Source organism: Amia ocellicauda, chromosome 12 (assembly GCF_036373705.1).
Source record: "Amia ocellicauda isolate fAmiCal2 chromosome 12, fAmiCal2.hap1, whole genome shotgun sequence".
Classification (NCBI taxonomy): Eukaryota; Metazoa; Chordata; class Actinopteri; order Amiiformes; family Amiidae; genus Amia; species Amia ocellicauda.
Genome location: NC_089861.1, coordinates 20,552,011 through 20,571,772, shown reverse-complemented (window position 1 = coordinate 20,571,772; position 19,762 = coordinate 20,552,011). Strand labels below are relative to the sequence as shown.

Here is a 19,762-nt window from a genome sequence, read left to right as displayed (position 1 = left end):
TATGTTTGAAAGATCCCAGGAGAGAAACTATTAAGCCTTGGTGCTGATTTAATATACATTCATGGGGAAGGGGATTCATCTAGGATTAGTTTTTCCTTTTTGTATTATGATTGAGTTGGGGAGTTTTTAAAATGATTTGTATTATACTGTAAAATAATGTTTTCACTGTAGTTCTTACCTATTTATTGTGTGTTAGCAAGGGAGTTCCTCTCCAATTGAATGTGATTTATGAAGCACCATGGAAGATAAGATAAGAAGAGTGGAAGATAAATAAATAATTGTTTATAGTAACCAAACTACTATTTGGCATGCAGGTGTTGTTGATGCACTGCAGAGCAAGTTATTGTGTTGGAATGGACTGGGTCATCTTTACATTATCTGGGGGAAAATAATACTCTCCCCACTCTTGTGCTTTATTGTACTGTTCTTTGATTCTGTCCCCCCTCTTCCTCAAGGACTTTTACTGTACTTGACTGTTTCTCCCTCCTCTACCACTCTTTTCTCTGTACTCCTACACTGTATTGCATTTGACCCTCTCTATCTCTCTCCCCCCTTTCCTTTCTATTGCATTGTTCTTTCCTGCACTGTCCTATTCTGTATTGTATCGCTGACCTCTCCCACAAGCTCTCTCTCGCCCGCTAAATACACAGATGCGTTCCCAGAAATAACCCTTTTCCAGGCAGCGAAAATGAAAGTGTTCTGTGAGCGGATAGATTGTGGGGCAATCCAGACGGGGAGGGAAATCACACTGGCACACATACAATCTAGGATGTAGGACTTCTATTTTGTTTACTGTATATCTTCCTATACACTTGTGTAAATTGCATTATTCTTTGAACTGCAGCCTACTGTATTATTGCACTTTGTACTGCGCTTATATTTTGTAAGTCGCCCTGGATAAGGGCTAAGGAAATAATAATAATAATAATAATAATAATAATAATAATAATGTATTACATACTGTGACACCGTGTGGGGATGGACACGGGGTCAGGGCTCTAAAAAGGCAAGGCTAAGGAAACAGTTGGCAGGGGGCCGGTGCAACAGACGTGCTTCTATTATATTTACAGGGTGCAGGAGCTCAAAACAAAACGCGTAGAAAAAACGCCTCCTTTCTCCAATCCGTTGTCGGGCACACAGCTCTTCTTGTGTGTCAAGTGATAAAGAAGACACACGTGAATGGTCCAACTATTTGGGAATCTATCAAAGATAATTGGATTCAATAAACACACGTGGTAATTATTTAAGAAACCGTAATATGTAAATCAGTGTCAATAGAACAATCAGTGAAAAATAAGTCGTGACACTTGAATGGGGGAATAAGAGGGAGACGCTTCATATACGTGCGCAGCCCAGCTGTAGTGAACTGGGATCCCGCCCCTCTTACAATCAGCATCATATAAAGTCTAGTGCAGTAAAACAATTTCAAGTGAAAGTCTTTCTGGACTGTTTATTATACACGTTAAGTGGGACGGATTCGTGCTGTTACAGAGACAGACTTAGAGGCAGTTACAGTGTGCCATAGTGCTGAGCAGTACAGACACTACAGTGTAGTTCAGTTGAGTACAGTGTTTGGACTCTGCTGTTCTCTGTTTCAATTCTGTGAGATCAGAAGGAGAGATGGGGCAATTATGGAGCTGGTTCACTGAAGCGGTAAGTAGAAACTGACTGGAAAATTGAATATTATAATAACTATGGATATATAATACACTAGTTTATTGTTTTACTGAACATATGCAATAGATACATACTGGACAAAACAGTATCAGAATAAACGCATTAACATCAATGTGAATAATACCCTATCTATAAAAGGATCAGTAAATTAAACTAAAAATCTGAATCAATTGTATTTAGACATTTGGTGTGCATGTTACTTGTGTTCGAAATTTTAAAACCGTTTTATTTTAGTCTACAGTTTTGTTAATAATTTTGTGTGTGTGTCTTGTCATTGTATACATTTGTGTGTCTGTGTGATATGAGACCACAGTTACAGTAATGTGTTACAGGAGTTAAAGTACTAATATGCATGTGAGCTGTGCTAGCTGTCAGCTTTGTGTGGTTTGACTTTTGTTTTGCAGGAAACAGTAACACCAAAACTAGTTAGTTGTTAGTGTTGAATACAAATTGTTGCATTACAACACTACAGAACAGATACATTGGGTAGCTGTCAGTATGCATTAAACCATGAAGACAAATAGAAATAAAAATATGTAGAAAAATCAACAGAAATATGACTCTGCATGAGACACATTCACAGGTATGAGGATGAAATTGTCAGAGGAACAGAAAGAGAAAGTGATGGTGAAAGACTTCTCCAATTTCATGTATACAGCCAGAGCAGGAGGAGGAGGAGAAGAGAGAGGAGGAGTCCAGTCCAGTACAGCCAAGGTAATATCTGCACTGTTTTCATGTATTGCTTTCTTTCATTCTCTGTCCCCTTTCTGCTTGTCTCTCTTCTTTCCCTCTCTGATTCTCTATCTTCCCCCTCTCTTTTTCTTTCCCTATCTCTCCTCTCTTGCACACACACGCGTGCACTACCACACCCATATTAATTAAACATTAATGTTTAACCTGCATGTCAGTCTGAGACATTTTTACTACATGGAGTACAGATCAGTATGTATGGATGTATAGCAACTATCTATGATAATCTAATTGCAATTAATTTTCTTTCTTTTTCTCTCCCCAGAGTGCAGGACCCAGACAGGGAGAAATTAGAAGAGAGCAGCTCCCCTGTCCCCAACCACTTCAGGGTAACTGACCAACTAATATCACTGTTCTGTAGTGGTATTATTATAGTGCGTGTGAGAGTTTTACTGCATCTCTGCCCTCTGCCCCACTCTCTCAGGTGCTCTCAGTGTGCAGTGATGCAGAAAGTGAAGACAGGCTGAACTTGCATGTGAGGCTCCAAGGGGGCAAGACCATCGAACTGGATGTGTTTCCAGGGGAGATGCTGGCCAGTGTGAAAGAAGAAGCATGTCGACAGGCGAACCTGGAGCCAGACCACATGCAACTGGTTTTTGATGGTGAGCAGAGCATGTTGGGTTTCCTTTTGTATATTGTTTTATTGTTATTGGCAGAGAATGATGGGTACTGAAGTTTATATTAGTTATTATATTGTGTCATTATTTTTAGGCTTGTCAGGTAAGGATAGCATGATGAGTAATATTTTAGTTAATATTGTTATTATGATTGTTATTAGTTGTGTTTATTATTATTATAAATGGTATTAATAGTGGTAGTACAAATAATACTAATATTTATATCTGTAACAGAAGTAGTATGTAGACTCTATTTTTTGTTTGGTATTGTAGCATTTGCAGTGGCAAGATAGATTTAGCAGGCTACAGAAAAGTAATAAAAGCAACAGGAGAGAGTTTGTTCTGACACACCAGTTTATGTATGTAGGTTTTTTTTTTTAAATGCCCTTATCCAGGGTGACTTAAAGGTTAACCTATGACCCCTGGAGCCTCAATAACAGAGGTGGAGTCCCAGAATTGGGGAAGCTACTTTTAATAAAAAAGTTGATAATGGCACTCTAAACTGCTTTGGATTAAAAGTAGCTAGCTAAAGCTACTTTTGAAAATGTTTGAATATATACATATGCATCAAAATGCAAGACCAAATCAAACCGAAAACAGTAACAGTGGTTACGTTACAGGTAATTGAATCCTTGAAAGAATGACGTGCATTTGCAGGGGCCCTGACCTTTTAAATATAATATTCCATACATGAAGACACTGTTTGACAAGAAATACAATAGGAGAAATGTCAATGATCCTTATAATACAACCATATATTTCATAGTCTCTCAGTTTACAGTGACAGAGATTCAAAATCTAGCCTTGTAAACTCTTGTTGATGCGACTTAACATTTCAAACTGGAAATCTGAGAAGGTATTCACTGGCTACATGTGCAGGCTGACCTAGGATTTGTTTTTAAGTTAACATTAATTTAAAATGTAATGGATTTGAATTAAGATCTTTGCATTTACATCTTCTGCACCAGAGCTGGGCAGCCTCTGAAACCTTCATTCCAAAACATTTGAAATATCTGCTGTAACACACCTCTTAAGTAGTTAATAGTATTTAGTATTATATTTTTTTTATACAGTTAAAAGCTCCATACTCAAAAGATTGAAATATTATCAAGCTTTTGATCAAACTGCACAAAATCACAACACACACACACTTTATGATGTGTGGCCAGCATTGAACAACATTCAAATTGCAGAAGCAATGCTGGCCAAGTTTGCACCAACAATTTCTTGTAATTTGATTGATGGCTTTGTTCTCTGCATCCTGGCAAATTATAACTATTACAACTTGGCCTATTGGTTTGATATCTCCTCTTTAGATGGCTGGGCCCTCTGTGTATTTTTTTTTTTCTTTCAGTTGACAATATGTTTGTATACACTCGCCTAAAGGATTATTAGGAACACCATACTAATACTGTGTTTGACCCCCTTTCGCCTTCAGAACTGCCTTAATTCTACGTGGCATTGATTCCACAAGGTGCTGAAAGCATTCTTTAGAAATGTTGGCCCATATTGATAGGATAGCATCTTGCAGTTGATGGAGATTTGTGGGATGCACATCCAGGGCACGAAGCTCCCGTTCCACCACATCCCAAATATGCTCTATTGGGTTGAGATCTGGTGACTGTGGGGGCCAGTTTAGTACAGTGAACTCATTGTCATGTTCAAGAAACCAATTTGAAATGATTTGACCTTTGTGACATGGTGCATTATCCTGCTGGAAGTAGCCATCAGAGGATGGGTACATGGTGGTCATAAAGGGATGGACATGGTCAGAAACAATGCTCAGGTAGGCCGTGGCATTTAAACGATGCCCAATTGGCACTAAGGGGCCTAAAGTGTGCCAAGAAAACATCCCCCACACCATTACACCACCACCACCAGCCTGCACAGTGGTAACAAGGCATGATGGATCCATGTTCTCATTCTGTTTACGCCAAATTCTGACTCTACCATATGAATGTCTCAACAGAAATCGAGACTCATCAGACCAGGCAACATGTTTCCAGTCTTCAACTGTCCAATTTTGGTTAGCTTGTGCAAATTGTAGCCTCTTTTTCCTATTTGTAGTGGAGATGAGTGGTACCCAGTGGGGTCTTCTGCTGTTGTAGCCCATCCGCCTCAAGGTTGTACGTGTTGCGGCTTCACAAATGCTTTGCTGCATACCTCGGTTGTAACGAGTGGTTATTTCAGTCAAAGTTGCTCTTCTATCAGCTTGAATCAGTCGGCCCATTCTCCTCTGACCTCTAGCATCAACAAGGCATTTTCGCCCACAGGACTGCCGCATACTGGATGTTTTTCCCTTTTCACACCATTCTTTGTAAACCCTAGAAATGGTTGTGCATGAAAATCCCAGTAACTGAGCAGATTGTGAAATACTCAGACCGGCCCGTCTGGCACCAACAACCATGCCACGCTCAAAATTGCTTAAATCACCTTTCTTTCCCATTCAGACATTCAGTTTGGAGTTCAGGAGATTGTCTTGACCAGGACCACACCCCTAAATGCATTGAAGCAACTGCCATGTGATTGGTTGGTTAGATAATTGCATTAATGAGAAATTGAACAGGTGTTCCTAATAATCCTTTAGGTGAGTGTATATTGATATATACGTATCTGGCACCCACAAAGGCAAAGAACCCGGAACATTCTCGAACTGATCCCCGCTCTTATTCAAATGCTATTATTTCCTGGAGCAGTGCTTAAACTGACTGTTTACTGGATGAAGTGGTCATTTATAATGAATGGATGTATAGATAAAGAAATGCATAAAAATAGAAGGAATGATTGTCTGACTAAGTCTTTTCCTCTGTTCCTCTTCTCCTTCTGTACCCTCCCTTCTTTCAGGAGAAGTGCTGGATGAAAATAAGAGAGTGAGGGAGAGCAAACTCCGGAGAGGGAATACTCTGAATCTCATTCGCCGTGCTTAGAGAGATAGAGAGGGCTGAGCATTGTCCACTGCTAAAGCTTTTGTTTATGCATGTATTGTATTTACCACTCCTTCTCACGCCACACTTTAAGCAGCTGAGCCAACCGGCAACGATTCATAATAAGAAGTATGATAAGCGAGAAAGACATCAGAGTAGTTCATTTCCAATTGGTTTACTTGGCAAAAGCTCTTGTCAAATTACCAGAGACAACACACACAAAAACCACTCCTAAGCACCAACGCTGCTTTTCGCTGTCAGGATGGCCGAGCGGTCTAAGGCGCTGCGTTCAGGTCGCAGTCTCCCCTGGAGGCGTGGGTTCGAATCCCACTTCTGACAAGAGTTTTGTGTCTCTAATCCACATTAGTCAGTGCGATTCCCTCATATACTATACTTGGAAGCATGAGCAGCACTGTGCTTCTTGCGGAGGATTACTATAGAGGACCACATTTTTTTAAAATAACAAATACTTACAGATTAAAATACATGTTCAATTAAATGGTAAAGGTATTTGGATTTTTACAGAATTATCTTTAAAATAGTGTCCTGAAAAAGGGACATTTCTTTATATGTATATATATATATATATATATATATATATATATATATATATATATATATATACACACATATGTTTGTTTAAACTTAATTTGTTGTATGTGATTCTGTTTTGTGCCCTGAATTCCGCGATTCCGTCAGTGTTCTCTGCAATTCGGATTTCATAGGGCCTTATTTGAGGGAATGGGGTAAACATGCTTAAACTGAAACTGAGTTTACTCACCACAGCATATATAGCCCTTTGTTCCATCACTTCCTTGTGAAGTATTGCTGGTCTCTTAGCTGTGCTACCAAGCCTTAGTGTGTCTTGTGCCTGTTTGTGTTTTGACCCTTAGCTCGTTACCTGCCTTTCGGATTTCCCTAGTCTAGTCTGTACGCCTGATCGATTGACCGCCAGGTCGTGACCTCTACAACTATTATTTATCCTTTGGTTTTGTCCGCACTTGAATCCTACTCCCTGCTGTACCCCTGGTACACCACCGTAACGACTAGATCTATAGATATTTGGACAAGGACAACAAATGGCTGCCTGAAGTCTGGGACCCATAAACAACAGCAGATGCTGGGTTTCTTCCCTAGTGATGCTCTGCCAGGCCTGTACTACATATGTCTTTAGTTCCTGCTTGTTCTTGGGGTGTTTTGCCTTAAGTTTTGCCTTAGAAATCAAAGCAAACCAATCAGAGAGAGAGCAAAAACATTAGGTGTGGCCAAATCAACTATTTGGAACATTCTTAAAAAGAAAGAACGCACTGCTGAACTCAGAAACACCAAAAGGCCCAGAAGACCATGGAGAACAACTGTGGTGGATGACAGAAGAATTCTTTCCCTGGTGAAGAAAAACCCTTTCACAACAGTTGGCCAGATCAAGAACACCCTCCAGGAGATAGGCATACCTGTGTCAAAGTCAACAATCAAGAGAAGACTTCACCAGAGTAAATACAGAGGGTTTACCACAAGATGTAAACAGGAAACAGGAAGACCAGATTAGAGTTTGCCAAAAAACATCTAAAGAACCCTGTACAGTTCTGGAACAACATCCTATGGACAGATGAGACAAAGATCAACTTGTACCAGAATGATGGGAAGAGAAGAGTATGGAGAAGGGAAGGACCTGCTCATGATCCGAAGCATTCCACCTCATCTGTGAAGCATGTTATGGCATGGGCATGTATGGCTGCCAAGGGAACTGTTTCTCTTGTATTTATTGATGATGTGACTGCTGAAAAAATGACCGGTTAATCTGATTATTCTTTGAAGGGCTGCAGGTGAGAAAGGGGGAGGGGAGCAGAGCGACATATAAACCTGCTGAGGCAGGAGAGATGTGGTAGCCAAGAGGAACAGACCGAGTAGTCTCCCTTCTAAAACCTGGTGTGCTTGATACCGTTTTCTCCACCTGCCAAATAACTATCTCTGTCCTGAAAAGTCCTTACAGCCCTCTTTTGTTATAATCTTTGTCAGTTATGTTTGAAAGATCCCAGGAGAGAAACTATTAAGCCTTGGTGCTGATTTAATATACATTCATGGGGAAGGGGATTCATCTAGGATTAGTTTTTCCTTTTTGTATTATGATTGAGTTGGGAAGTTTTTGTAATGATTTGTATTATACTGTAAAATAATGTTTTCACTGTAGTTCTTACCAATTTATTGTGTGTTAGCAAGGGAGTTCCTCTCCAATTGAATGTGATTTATGAAGCACCATGGAAGATAAGATAAGAAGAGTGGAAGATAAATAAATAATTGTTTATAGTAACCAAACTACTATTTGGCATGCAGGTGTTGTTGATGCACTGCAGAGCAAGTTATTGTGTTGGAATGGACTGTGTCATCTTTACATTATCTGGGGGGAAAATAATACTCTGCCCACTCTTGTGCTTTATTGTACTGTTCTTTGATTCTGTCCCCCCTCTTCCTCAAAGACTTTTACTGTACTTGACTGTTTCTCCCTCCTCTACCTCTCTTTTCTCTGTACTCCTACACTGTATTGCATTTGACCCTCTCTATCTCTCTCCCCCCCTTTCCTTTCTATTGCATTGTTCTTTCCTGCACTGTCCTATTCTGTATTGTATCGCTGACCTCTCCCACAAGCTCTCTCTCGCCCGCTAAATACACAGATGCGTTCCCAGAAATAACCCTTTTCCAGGCAGCGAAAATGAAAGTGTTCTGTGAGCGGATAGATTGTGGGGCAATCCAGACGGGGAGGGAAATCACACTGGCACACATACAATCTAGGATGTAGGACTTCTATTTTGTTTACTGTATATCTTCCTATACACTTGTGTAAATTGCATTATTCTTTGAACTGCAGCCTACTGTATTATTGCACTTTGTACTGCATTTATTTGACGTTTTGGCATGGACAGTCCTCCATACGCCATACATATGTCTCACCACTAGGTGTCGCAGCGAGACAACGATGCATTTACTGCAATAAATAACAGTGAAAACGCAAGGAGAGAATACAGATATAAACGTATTTCTTTATTTTTCAAATGAACGTGGTACGTATTTTTATTTACAAAATTAATATAAAATGCGGTTGTACTCTTGTAAGGAGAGCATTATATTGTTTACAAGGGCACGTCACTGCAACACACTATTTGTTAGAGCTGGCATTGGATAGCTTTAAAAGGCAAGATGATGTCTTATGTTCAGTAAAACGCACAGTGTGGAGATGCCGGGGATTGAACCCGGGGCCTCATACATGCAAAGCATGCGCTCTACCACTGAGCTACATCCCCGTCGCATGCGCGCTCTCCCTGCGCACTGCAGCCTCCTGTCCTGTAACCATCTCTCGCATGATCTGCTCTGAAGTGAAGACTATTGTTCATTTGCAATGATGGGGGTGAACACGCACACATTTCTGTAATGAGAGGCGTTCAGAAGGACATGGCAGTATTCCCGCGTACATTATAAGTTATGATAAGAATGAGAATATCAGTAATATTGGGATGGGTTAGATGTAAAACGCAATCTGGCCAGTACGGGGGTCGAACCCGCGACCTTGGCGTTATTAGCACCACGCTCTAACCAGCTGAGCTAACCGGCCGCCGTAGCGGAACGTTTTGGCAAATGTGGAAAAAACAGACAAAAGCATCATATGGGTCCATTTCACTGCATTGTGTTCATCACTCGATAACAGAGGAAAAGAACAACCCTTACACATATTCACAGCATTACTCCCGGTCACTATATTCAGCATGATCTGGCTGCCTCTGTTGGCTGATAGATTTTCACACTTCAGTTGTTGTGTAAAACGATAGGCTACACAAATACATCAATGTCTATGTCAGTTTATATGTATATGTTTAGTCCACAGCGAATCCATGCATTTGTATTATTTGCATGGACTCGCCTTCGTCTTGTCTCTTAGGCTCCAACTGTGTGTTCAACTGAAAGAAGCACTTTCTTTCTCTTTTCACTTGCCATGTTCCTCAGACTTTAACATAACACAGCACATAGCAGAGATGCACTAGACAGTGTTTGGAAATCAACAGCCATTATCCCTGTTGGAAATATCCCAGTACAAGAAAGGGATTGAAAACTGTTCTGGTTTTAATTCCACATGATTTCTTACATTTTCTAGAACCAATAATTTGTGCTCAGTTTACTGCTGGCAGAAGAGCCATGGTCTGAATATTGTCAATGCCCCACCACTGCCTCAGGGAGACAAACCTCTCTTGCCTCCTCCTCTACCAGAAGAAAATAAAAGATTCACAACATTTCTGGTCCTGTAGCAAACTCTTATTGAAGTGCCAACAGACACTGCACGGCACGACAGCGGGGTCATTCTCACAATGACGAGGCAGTGGTCAGACCGGCGGCTGCCATATCACTCCCACCGGCCTTTCTGATTGACATGGAGGTATAAAATCTGTTCATCTTGGTCAACAAAATGTTTGACCTGTAAATTGGCATTCCTCCAGACATCGACTAGATTATGCAACTGTAAAATACTTTCCAGCTGTTCTGCTGGCTGTGGACTGGGCTCCATGTTATTCCTATCTTATCTATAGTCCACAGTACATTCCTCTGATGCTGGTGGTCCTGCCCAATCATCACTTTATTTTAGCCCCCAAATAAAAAAAAAAAAAAAAAATTGCTAAATTGACAATAGGATGAGTTTTTAGCATCATAATTTAAGAAACTAAAAAACACAATTTTAAAAATTTAGTGTGTTTCAGTTACAGTGAATGGGATATGGATTTGACTGTTGGTTGGAGAAGCCTTTTCTTTATGGCCAGCACAGGTGTCTGTCTCTGTCCAGTTCTCTCTATGTCTGTGTGTTTCTGTGTGTGCATGTATGTTAGTTTGTGTGTGTTTGTACCCTTTCTTCATTTTCAAATCAAAACACATTTTACACAGTGATTAAGTACATTTATTCAATAGGCCTAGATAATACAAACAGATGGTGTGATTTGATACAAAAGAAATACATATCTGTGTACATTCATTTTAGTTATGTGTTTCATATAGCTTCTTTTATTCCTCCATCATCTATATATCATATAGGGTGGGTTATTGTTAGTAACAGAGAGATGTTTCATTGTCCTCTCTCTCATGTCTTACAATATCTTGTTTTGTTATTAAGGGATTTTGTTATTATTCCTTTTATCTTTGTGTATGTTATAGAGCAATTCTTTGTTTTTCACTAAATACTAATACCAATATATTTAATATTAATATTTAAAAAACAATTTGCAATCAGATCATTACACTTATTACACTAAGCAATAGGAAAGACAGAAAGAGTAAAAGGTAGAAAGTGTTTTTTTAAATGTGTATCTTCTATTCTGAAGGTAAATTACGCATTATGATGACAGCCTATTGGGAGACAGAGAAAAACATGTGTTAACAGTACTTCATAAGAACCAAATTTGTGAATGTTTCATCTAAGATTTTATTTTTTCTAGTGCATTTCAGTAATTGGCCTACAGATGTATCCACTTAAATATTGCCAAAACACGAATTGAGCAATTATTCTGTTAAATTGAAACCATAGAACACTAACGAGAAACATGGCACATTCATAATAAAACCATGTAAACAAGTGCAAAAATACTATGGTAAATATACCAGGGTAAGCTTGCATAAGGGTTGAAATAGAGGCTGGTATTGTGTTGTTCATGTTACTATGGACGAGGCGATGGACTTCCTCAATTTTACTCTCAGGAACTTTAATTTTGCTAGTGCCTTTCTCACCTGAACATCTTCCCCAGTTAGCAATGTGGTTCACAACTAGTAAAGATACTGAAACACCTCATAAGCACACTCACTATTATCCCTAAATATTTTACAGGGGTTTATGTAAACCTATTGATACAATGTTAAATATGTGTGTTTACTTGATAGGATCTGTTTACTTTTCAGCCAAATGATAATACGATTCCCTCACCCTCCCCCACCAAAATGTGCACTTTGGAGGACATTTTCTTAATGATTTACAAACACAAAACATGCACACATGCATGATTTCAGAGGCAATGGAAACTTTATATTCCTGACAGCGCTGAAGGATTAAAAGTGACCTTGTGACTTCTAGCACAGACACAAGCATTCTAATTATACAGTCCTGTAAGTAAATATACATTGTAAAAACATTTGGGTCTATAGGATCATATGCTATATTCAAAATATGCTGTATGGAAAAACATTACTGACCTGTGTCCTGGAGGAGCGTAGAGCAGCAGCGGCGAAGCCACACATCACCATGAGAAGAATTACACCTACCACACTGTGAGCCAACATCACAGACTTCATGAAGTATAGCGGTCGCTGAGAGCAGGAGAGAGGAACACATGACATTATCATTTTGCACAGACTAAAACAAATAAAGAATGCCTTTTAAAAACAATGGAGAAAACAGAACGACAACTTGTCTCTTGTAAGAATTGAAAATACTCCCTCCTATTTGTGATGTTATTTATTAAATTAATTACCTTATGCAAGGTAACCGTGCTACATTTGCAGTAGGAAGTTTTGCGCTTTTTACATATTTTGTACTGTGGTTGTAGTGAACGCAAAATGATTTAACTCAAACACAATTCTTCAGTTTGTGGCAAGGCAAAAGACACCTTATTTCTGTATATACGGTTCTGTTTGGTTGGTTTGTTTTTCTTTTAATTTTAATTATTTAAGTTACAAGAATAGTGTAGATCTGTGCTCAAATGAAGAAACCTGTGCTGCAAGAATGTTTATAGTCTGACATCACACATTAACTGTCAAAGAAAAACTAAATGCAAACTGCGAGAGGACAGCTGCGGTCATGTCAATCATCTGTAAACAATAACAGAAACAATGCAAGAAACAATTGCATTTACACATTTAACTTTACCCAACAACACAATATTGTCATTGTTGAATTATTCTAAGATTAGTGTATGTATTCAAAACATTCTAAAAATCATAGCATTTGCAATATCAATTGGCTGGCAATTTTTTTATTAGTTTTAAAATATATATTAATATTCTTTTTTATCTTTGCTACCTTAGGTGATTCCTAGCCTATCTACTTTTTTTCTTTGAAAGAACTGTTTCTTCATTTTCATTTAATGTAAGGCATTTACATTTACAAATTTAACACCAGGTAAGAACAGGCAGAAATGGCTTGGGTTGAACAGGGTTAGACTATTCCAGTCCAGACTGGAGCCAGCAATGTCTAGTCTATAGGACTGAGATAGCCATATTGGACTACAGATCATAAAGCAGTTTAGGTGGACCAAAGAATATATGATTATGCTTCTGGGTAATAGTTTAATAATGGTGGTTACAATTATGGTTGATTATGATTGTTATTTATGTGGAAATCTCTACAGGACAACTATCAACCATACATTGCCTTGATTATAATTATAATAATAATGTGAGTGGTTTTAGCTTTAGATATAATGACCAAAGAGTCTCACGTAGTGCAGAATAATCCATGGATCTTCGTGGTCAAAGTCATTAATGTGGTGATAATAAATCATGCCCATGGAGGATACGTAGATAAATAAGGATATAATCCCTCCCACCACTGAGATAATACAGAAAGATAGACACACTGTCACCTGGAGAGAGAGAGAGAGAGAGAGAGAGAGATCAATGCAATTCAACAAAGAAACAGTGTCACCTATTGATTGACAGGGGTTAATACAAAATAGCACAAGCATACTGTAACCTAGGGAGAGTGTGTATGAGAGCATGAGAAAGAGAGAGATGAATGCTGTGGCAAGTGTAGCTATTCTAAGTAATTATTATTACTTCCTGAAACAGACACATTAAAACTGAACATGGTTCTGCTATTAAATCTCTTGCATTTTCTCTTCAAATGGAAGTTTACTGACCAATTATTGTCATCACCCTGGGGGAGGGGGGCTTAATATAGTATAGGCACTGTCATCTACACAGACAGAGAAAGATAGGGGGAAGTAGGGTTAGTACAGTAGAGACACTGTCAACAGTATACTTTGTAGTAAAAAAAATAATGAAGCATATTTGCTGGTAATGCTATGCAAGAGAGATACAGAGAGCTACTAAAGACACTAAGAAAGAGACAGAATTAACAATCAATTGAACCATACAAACAAAGACTAGAACAGGTAGCCAGGCAGACAGATCGAGTACAGTAGGCCCTACCATTGTTTTGGAGGGTTTTTTCTCACAGAAGATGCAGAGCAGGCCTGAAGCTATATACTGAGAGAGAGAGTGAAAAATAGTGATTACAGTGCAATATAATACTCTGGAGAGTCATATACCCTCTGTAGTGTAGGCACAGCACAATAAGTACAGATAGGTCCATAAATATATGGACAGTAACACAATTGTCATCATTTTGGCTCTATGCGCCACCACAGTGGATTTGAAAGGAAACAATCAAGATTATTATTTTTATTTTTGTCATTTAGCTGACACTCTTATCCAGGACAACTTACATTTGTACCCATTTATACAGCTGGGCATTTTACTAGAGCAATCAAAGTGAAGTACCTTGCTCAAGCGTACAACAGCACTGCCCCACCCAGGATTTAAACCCACAACCTTCTAACCATCAGTCCAAAACCCTAACCACTACTCCCCAGTGCTGACACTTAAATTCAACAATCAAGAGAAGACTTCACCAGAGTAAATACAAAGGGTTTACTGCAAGATGTAAACAGAAAACAGGAAGACCAGATTAGCGTTTCGCAAAAAACATTTAAAGAACCCTGTACAGTTCTGGACCAAAATCCTATGGACGAGAGAAAGATGAGAGAAAGATGAGAGAAAGATCAACTTGTCCCACAATGATGGGAAGAGAAGAGTATGGAGAAGGGAAGGAACTGCTCATGATCCGAAGCATTCCACCTCATCTGTGAAGCATGTTATGGCATGGGCATGTATGGCTGCCAAGGGAACTGGTTCCCTTATATTTATTGATGATGTGACTGCTGACAAAAGTAGCAGGATGAATTCTGAAGTGTTTAGGGCTATATTATCTGCTCAGATTCAAGGCTGAAGGCAAAACACCCCAAGAACAAGCAGGAACTAAAGACAGCTGCAGTACAGGCCTGGCAGAGCATCACCAGGGAAGAAACCCAGCATCTGCTGATGTCTATGGGTTCCAGAATTCAGGCAGTCATTAACTGCAAAGGATTTGCAACCAAGTATTGAAATTTAATTCATGATTATTTTAGTTTGTCCAAGTTTGTACTTTTGAGCCCCTAAAATTGGGGAGACCACATATAAAAATGGGTGTAATTCCTACACCGTTCATCCAATTTGTATGTAACTACCCTCAAATTAAAGATGAAAGTCTAAACATCAACATATTGATTGTTTCCTTTCAAATACATTGTGGTGGTGTACAGAACCAAAATGGTGACATTTGTGTCACTGTCCAATTATTTATGGACCTAACTGTATGTGTGCTATAGTACACTCTAATCTGGTCTTGTGCAATGCTAGCGTCAGAGGGGTTGCAAAGGTAATGATCTCAACTGGGCCCACAGCAAAGTAAAATCAGGTCCCATCAAACTCTAGATGCACAAATGCACTTTCCCCCACCTCTTGCAATCACTGCCATTTTTTTCCATTCAAAATGACTAGCACAGACCAGTCAGTTAAAATATCCTATCAAATAAGATCACTATTATACAATCCCTGATGAAAATGGAGGAATTTGTTGCCTTCTTGCACGAATTTGATTTTTGTTTTGGTTTCATGTTCAGCATTTAAATGTGTGGAAAGGACTTGAAACAAGTCGGCAACAACTTTGCCTGTTTCCTTGACACATACTATAATGCACTGCAGTACAGTGCAGTATGGAAAAACTCATTGTGCACCTACACTGAAATAAAGCATACATACCAACAAAGGAACACGACAATTACAGATCTACACAAAGACAGAAAAACAGACATACAAAGACACATCAACTAACCATCAGTCCTATCCAGAATGGGATGTAGGTGAAAGTAGTGACATACATATCATAGTTTTTCATTGCTATGCCAAAAATGAATTGTCCACATCCCAGAAACAGCACAGCAATCTGAGAGAGAGAGAGAGAGAGAGAGAGAGAGAGAGAGAGAGAGAGAGAGAGAGAGAGAGAGAGAGAGAGAGAGAGAGAGAGAGAGAGAGAGAGAGAGAGAGAGATTGGTGGAAACAGTGCAAGATCTCCATACTGGGCTTCTTCAGAAGCACTGTTGGCAGAAATGTGATAATATCACATTAGTGCTTTGTGCAGTGGGGACAAGCAGGTATATTTACAAAAAGTAGGGAAGCAGTTATTATGTATATACCAGTAGTGTGCCATGATAGTCAAGAAGGCATGCATTCAGAGGATCAGGGGATCTAGAAAACAACACAAATTAATTCCCATTCTTTTACTCTTATACAAGTTTGTACACCCCTCATAATTAAAACCTATAAATACAATGCCCCAAAACGATGCCCTGTTTTGTACCTGTCATCCTGTTATATGGTGCATATTGTATTTTGCACTGTATTTTACAATAATTATGTAATGCTTTTGAGAACTGTATTTTGTGTCAACTGTAAGTCACTCAGGGTAAGGGAGTCTGATAAATAAATACATTTTCCGGATCAAATCAGTATAGGGTTGTATAGACCTTCTCCATTAACTATATTATAGGTTATATTGATCAAATAACCTATTTGTTTTCATCCTTTGTATTTTTCATTATATCCATTACATGTTTCCAATCATGAGAAACTTGGTTGAATGAAACTGAAACATTACAAAGAGCACTTCTTTCACCTCTTCTCTCCGCTCTCTGTGGCTTTATACACATTGAGCTACTTTTATCCCTACACTGCTATGAGGGGCCTCTCTAATACATTATTTTGACTCTCTGAACTCTAGTTCTAGTAGAGACAGGCTGTCCTTCATTTCCTGTGTTGCAGCTGGGCAGTTTGGGAGAGCTAGAGTTGGGGGTTCAAGGTCTGGACTTGGTGCTGGACGAGTGTTGACTGGGGCAGCTGTCTGTATATCAGGGGCAGTTTCCTGGTTGACAAGGGCTGGTATGCTGTACTACTGTGCTGTTCTCTTGGTGCTTAGTGTGGGTGCTACAGTGCTCTCTCTCTCTCTCTCTAGCTTATAGACATTTCTGCTCAAAGGTGTCCAGGCTGTCTGTATTGACTTTCAGCAGCAATGTGCCACTGTGGTAAATGATGAGGGTTAGCATTTGTAACAGGGCCACATAGTGTATGAGTTACAGTGATGTCATCCCTCTGAACTCAGTACAGCATTCAAGCCCCCCCGGCTTCAGGGGGACCGGTCTTTGGATGTAGCAGGTCTATCGCTCAGTTAGTGGAATTGTGTGGATTAGCACTATATATCATGCATCTTTGAGTGTGTGTACCATGCTATAAAAACTGAGGAAACAAGTAATCAGTTACATTAGTCTGCATGCAAAAATGTCAGTACTTTTAAAAAACAAAAACAAAATGACAGAGTTAGTTTGTTTTCATTTCTGTCAGATCAATCAAAGGTCTGTAAAGGTTACAGTTTTTAAATATATTTATTTTGCTGGGTGCAAACTCTAACTACTGTAGGAATAAAAGGAGTATTTGGGTTGCCGAATTGAATAAATCCCAACATGGTATCTAGAAACATCATAATCAATGTAACATCATAATTTGAGAGAGAATCAAAAGTGGTCCAAGGAAGGAAAAGCGGTGAACCGGCGACAGGGTCATGGGCAGTCAAGGCTCATTGATGCACGTGGGGAGCGAAGGCTGGCCTGTGTGGTCCGATCCAACAGACAAGCTACTGTAGCTCAAATTGCTGAAAAAGTGAATGCTGGTTCTGATAGAAAGGTGTCAGAACACACAGTGCATCGCAGTTTGTTGCGTATGGGGTTGCGTAGCCGCAGACCAGTCAGGGTGCCCATGCACCATGACCCCTGTCCACTGCTGAAAGTGCCTACAATGGGCAGGTGAGCATCAGAACTGGACCACGGAGCAATGGAAGAAGGTGGCCTGGTCTGATGAATCATGAGTTCAAGGTGTTGACTTTGCCTCCAAATTCCCCAGATCTCAGTCCAATCGAGCATCTGTGGGATGTGCTGGACAAACAAGTCCGATCCATGGAGGCCCCACCTCACAACTTACAGGACTTAAAGGATCTGCTGCTAACGTCTTGGTGCCAGATACCACAGCACACCTTTAGAGGTCTAGTGGAGTCCATGCCTCGACGGGTCAGGGCTGTTTTGGCGGCAAAAGGGGGACCTACACAATATTAGGCAGGTGGTCATAATGTTATGGCTGATTGGTGTATTTGGCAAGCTATCGCGGAGGAGCTGGACATGAATGGTACCTGTTGATGTAGAAATGGAACTTCTATTCATTACAAAGATTTGCACTTTCAAATAAGTTTAATGTTGAACCATGAACTCTGCTTTTGTGTCTTTATGGCGAGGTATAATTTTTGTGCAATACGTTTTTTTTGTTTTTTTTACATATTACATATGCTGCAGTGTATTCCACCCCAACTCATCTCTCTCACCCCCACACTTGTTGGCTCTCCCTTCAGGAAACGATGCAGTGGCTTGTGCCCCCCCACCACAGTGGCCTGTGGCTCCCCAGGTCCTTCAGCTGTAGTTTCTGTCAACTCCATGATCTGAGAAAGAGAGAGAGGTTAAACAGATAGAGAAAGTACAAATAAGTTTAATTAAAATCACAATGTCTGTGTCTGTGGATCTTCATTTTAGTGGTGTATGAACATCAGTATCCTATTATATGCAATACATAAATATATTGTTTACAAACACTGCAAGTCATTTCTTAAACATATTAATGTGAATATTTTTGGATACACAATATATATTTCAGTATCATTTTAGTATTTGTGAGAAAAATGCAAAGTATAAATGTGCATATACTGATATATAATGTACAAAATACATTCTGAAGTATATTTAACAAATATTAAACAAAATAGAACATTTATTTATAATGTTTATTTTAAAAAGTACATATATAAACCATTTATTAAACTTGTTTTCTGTATGGCATCACCTCTCTTCATTAGCGATCTGAACAGTAGGCTTTATAAGTTTAATAACTTTTTCCAGAGAGATCTGAAAGTTTAAAATGCATTTTTAGTTGTTTATTAAATAGTAACACTAAAATATGTTCATGTTGTATAGGGGTAATACTATGAACAAATATGGGGTGTCTCATTGGATTGAATAAATGGAGGAAGACAGAGAGACAGAAGAACGAAGAACAGATGCAGTAGTGGGAGTGTAATAAGAGGGACAGATGGGAGAAAGTTTCAGCTGCAGCTGTGCAAGAGAGAGAGAGAGACAGAGAGAGAGAGAGAGAGAGAGAGAGAGAGATGGAGAGAGAGATGAATCGGTAAAGTTCAGGCTGGATTTATGAGACTGAGAGGGAGAGAGAGAGACAGAGAGAGAGAGAGAGAGAGAGAGGGGGAGAGAGAGAGAGAGAGAGAGAGAGAGAATACATGATTCTTAATGACACAAGCACATGCACAAGCACTCACACTTTTGCACAAACATGTTCAGAGGCACACTATGCAGGCTTACATAACACATATCCACTGCTTTTTAATCTATATAAGAATTATATATATATATATATATATATATATATATATATATATATATATATACAGAAAAAGACACAGATACATAGATTGTTAAAAACTCATACTAACCTGATCTCTGTAGGAAAAAAATTTAACTGGATAGGTTGGTGATATTACACAACTGAGAGGGAGAGGGAGGGAGGACA

The 19,762-nt window shown here is 39.2% G+C and overlaps 2 protein-coding genes and 3 non-coding genes across 5 annotated transcripts; 2 read left to right on the top strand and 3 right to left on the bottom strand.

The window, feature by feature from the left end:
* The first annotated feature begins 1,329 nt into the window (after positions 1-1,329).
* On the top strand, positions 1,330-6,224 carry LOC136764556 (ubiquitin-like). Its single transcript, XM_066718722.1, has 5 exons — positions 1,330-1,653; positions 2,336-2,391; positions 2,693-2,756; positions 2,852-3,029; positions 5,889-6,224. The coding sequence occupies exons 1-5, from the start codon at positions 1,621-1,623 to the stop codon at positions 5,969-5,971; spliced, it is 414 nt and encodes a 137-aa protein (XP_066574819.1). The 5' UTR covers positions 1,330-1,620; the 3' UTR covers positions 5,972-6,224.
* Positions 6,225-6,307, top strand: trnal-cag (transfer RNA leucine (anticodon CAG)). Its single transcript has one exon. It is a non-coding gene; the product is annotated as a tRNA-Leu (tRNA).
* Positions 6,308-9,192: 2,885 nt separating this feature from the next.
* Positions 9,193-9,264, bottom strand: trnaa-ugc (transfer RNA alanine (anticodon UGC)). The gene has a single exon. It is a non-coding gene; the product is annotated as a tRNA-Ala (tRNA).
* A 234-nt stretch (positions 9,265-9,498) lies between these two features.
* Positions 9,499-9,572, bottom strand: trnai-aau (transfer RNA isoleucine (anticodon AAU)). Its single transcript has one exon. It is a non-coding gene; the product is annotated as a tRNA-Ile (tRNA).
* Positions 9,573-10,878: 1,306 nt separating this feature from the next.
* LOC136764551 (membrane-spanning 4-domains subfamily A member 18) lies at positions 10,879-19,762 on the bottom strand. The gene is made up of 7 exons (XM_066718716.1): positions 19,686-19,762; positions 18,513-18,626; positions 15,924-16,034; positions 14,141-14,197; positions 13,429-13,572; positions 12,185-12,298; positions 10,879-11,347 (listed from the first exon to the last, which is right to left on the bottom strand). The coding sequence occupies exons 2-7, from the start codon at positions 18,621-18,623 to the stop codon at positions 11,312-11,314; spliced, it is 573 nt and encodes a 190-aa protein (XP_066574813.1). The 5' UTR covers positions 18,624-18,626; positions 19,686-19,762; the 3' UTR covers positions 10,879-11,311.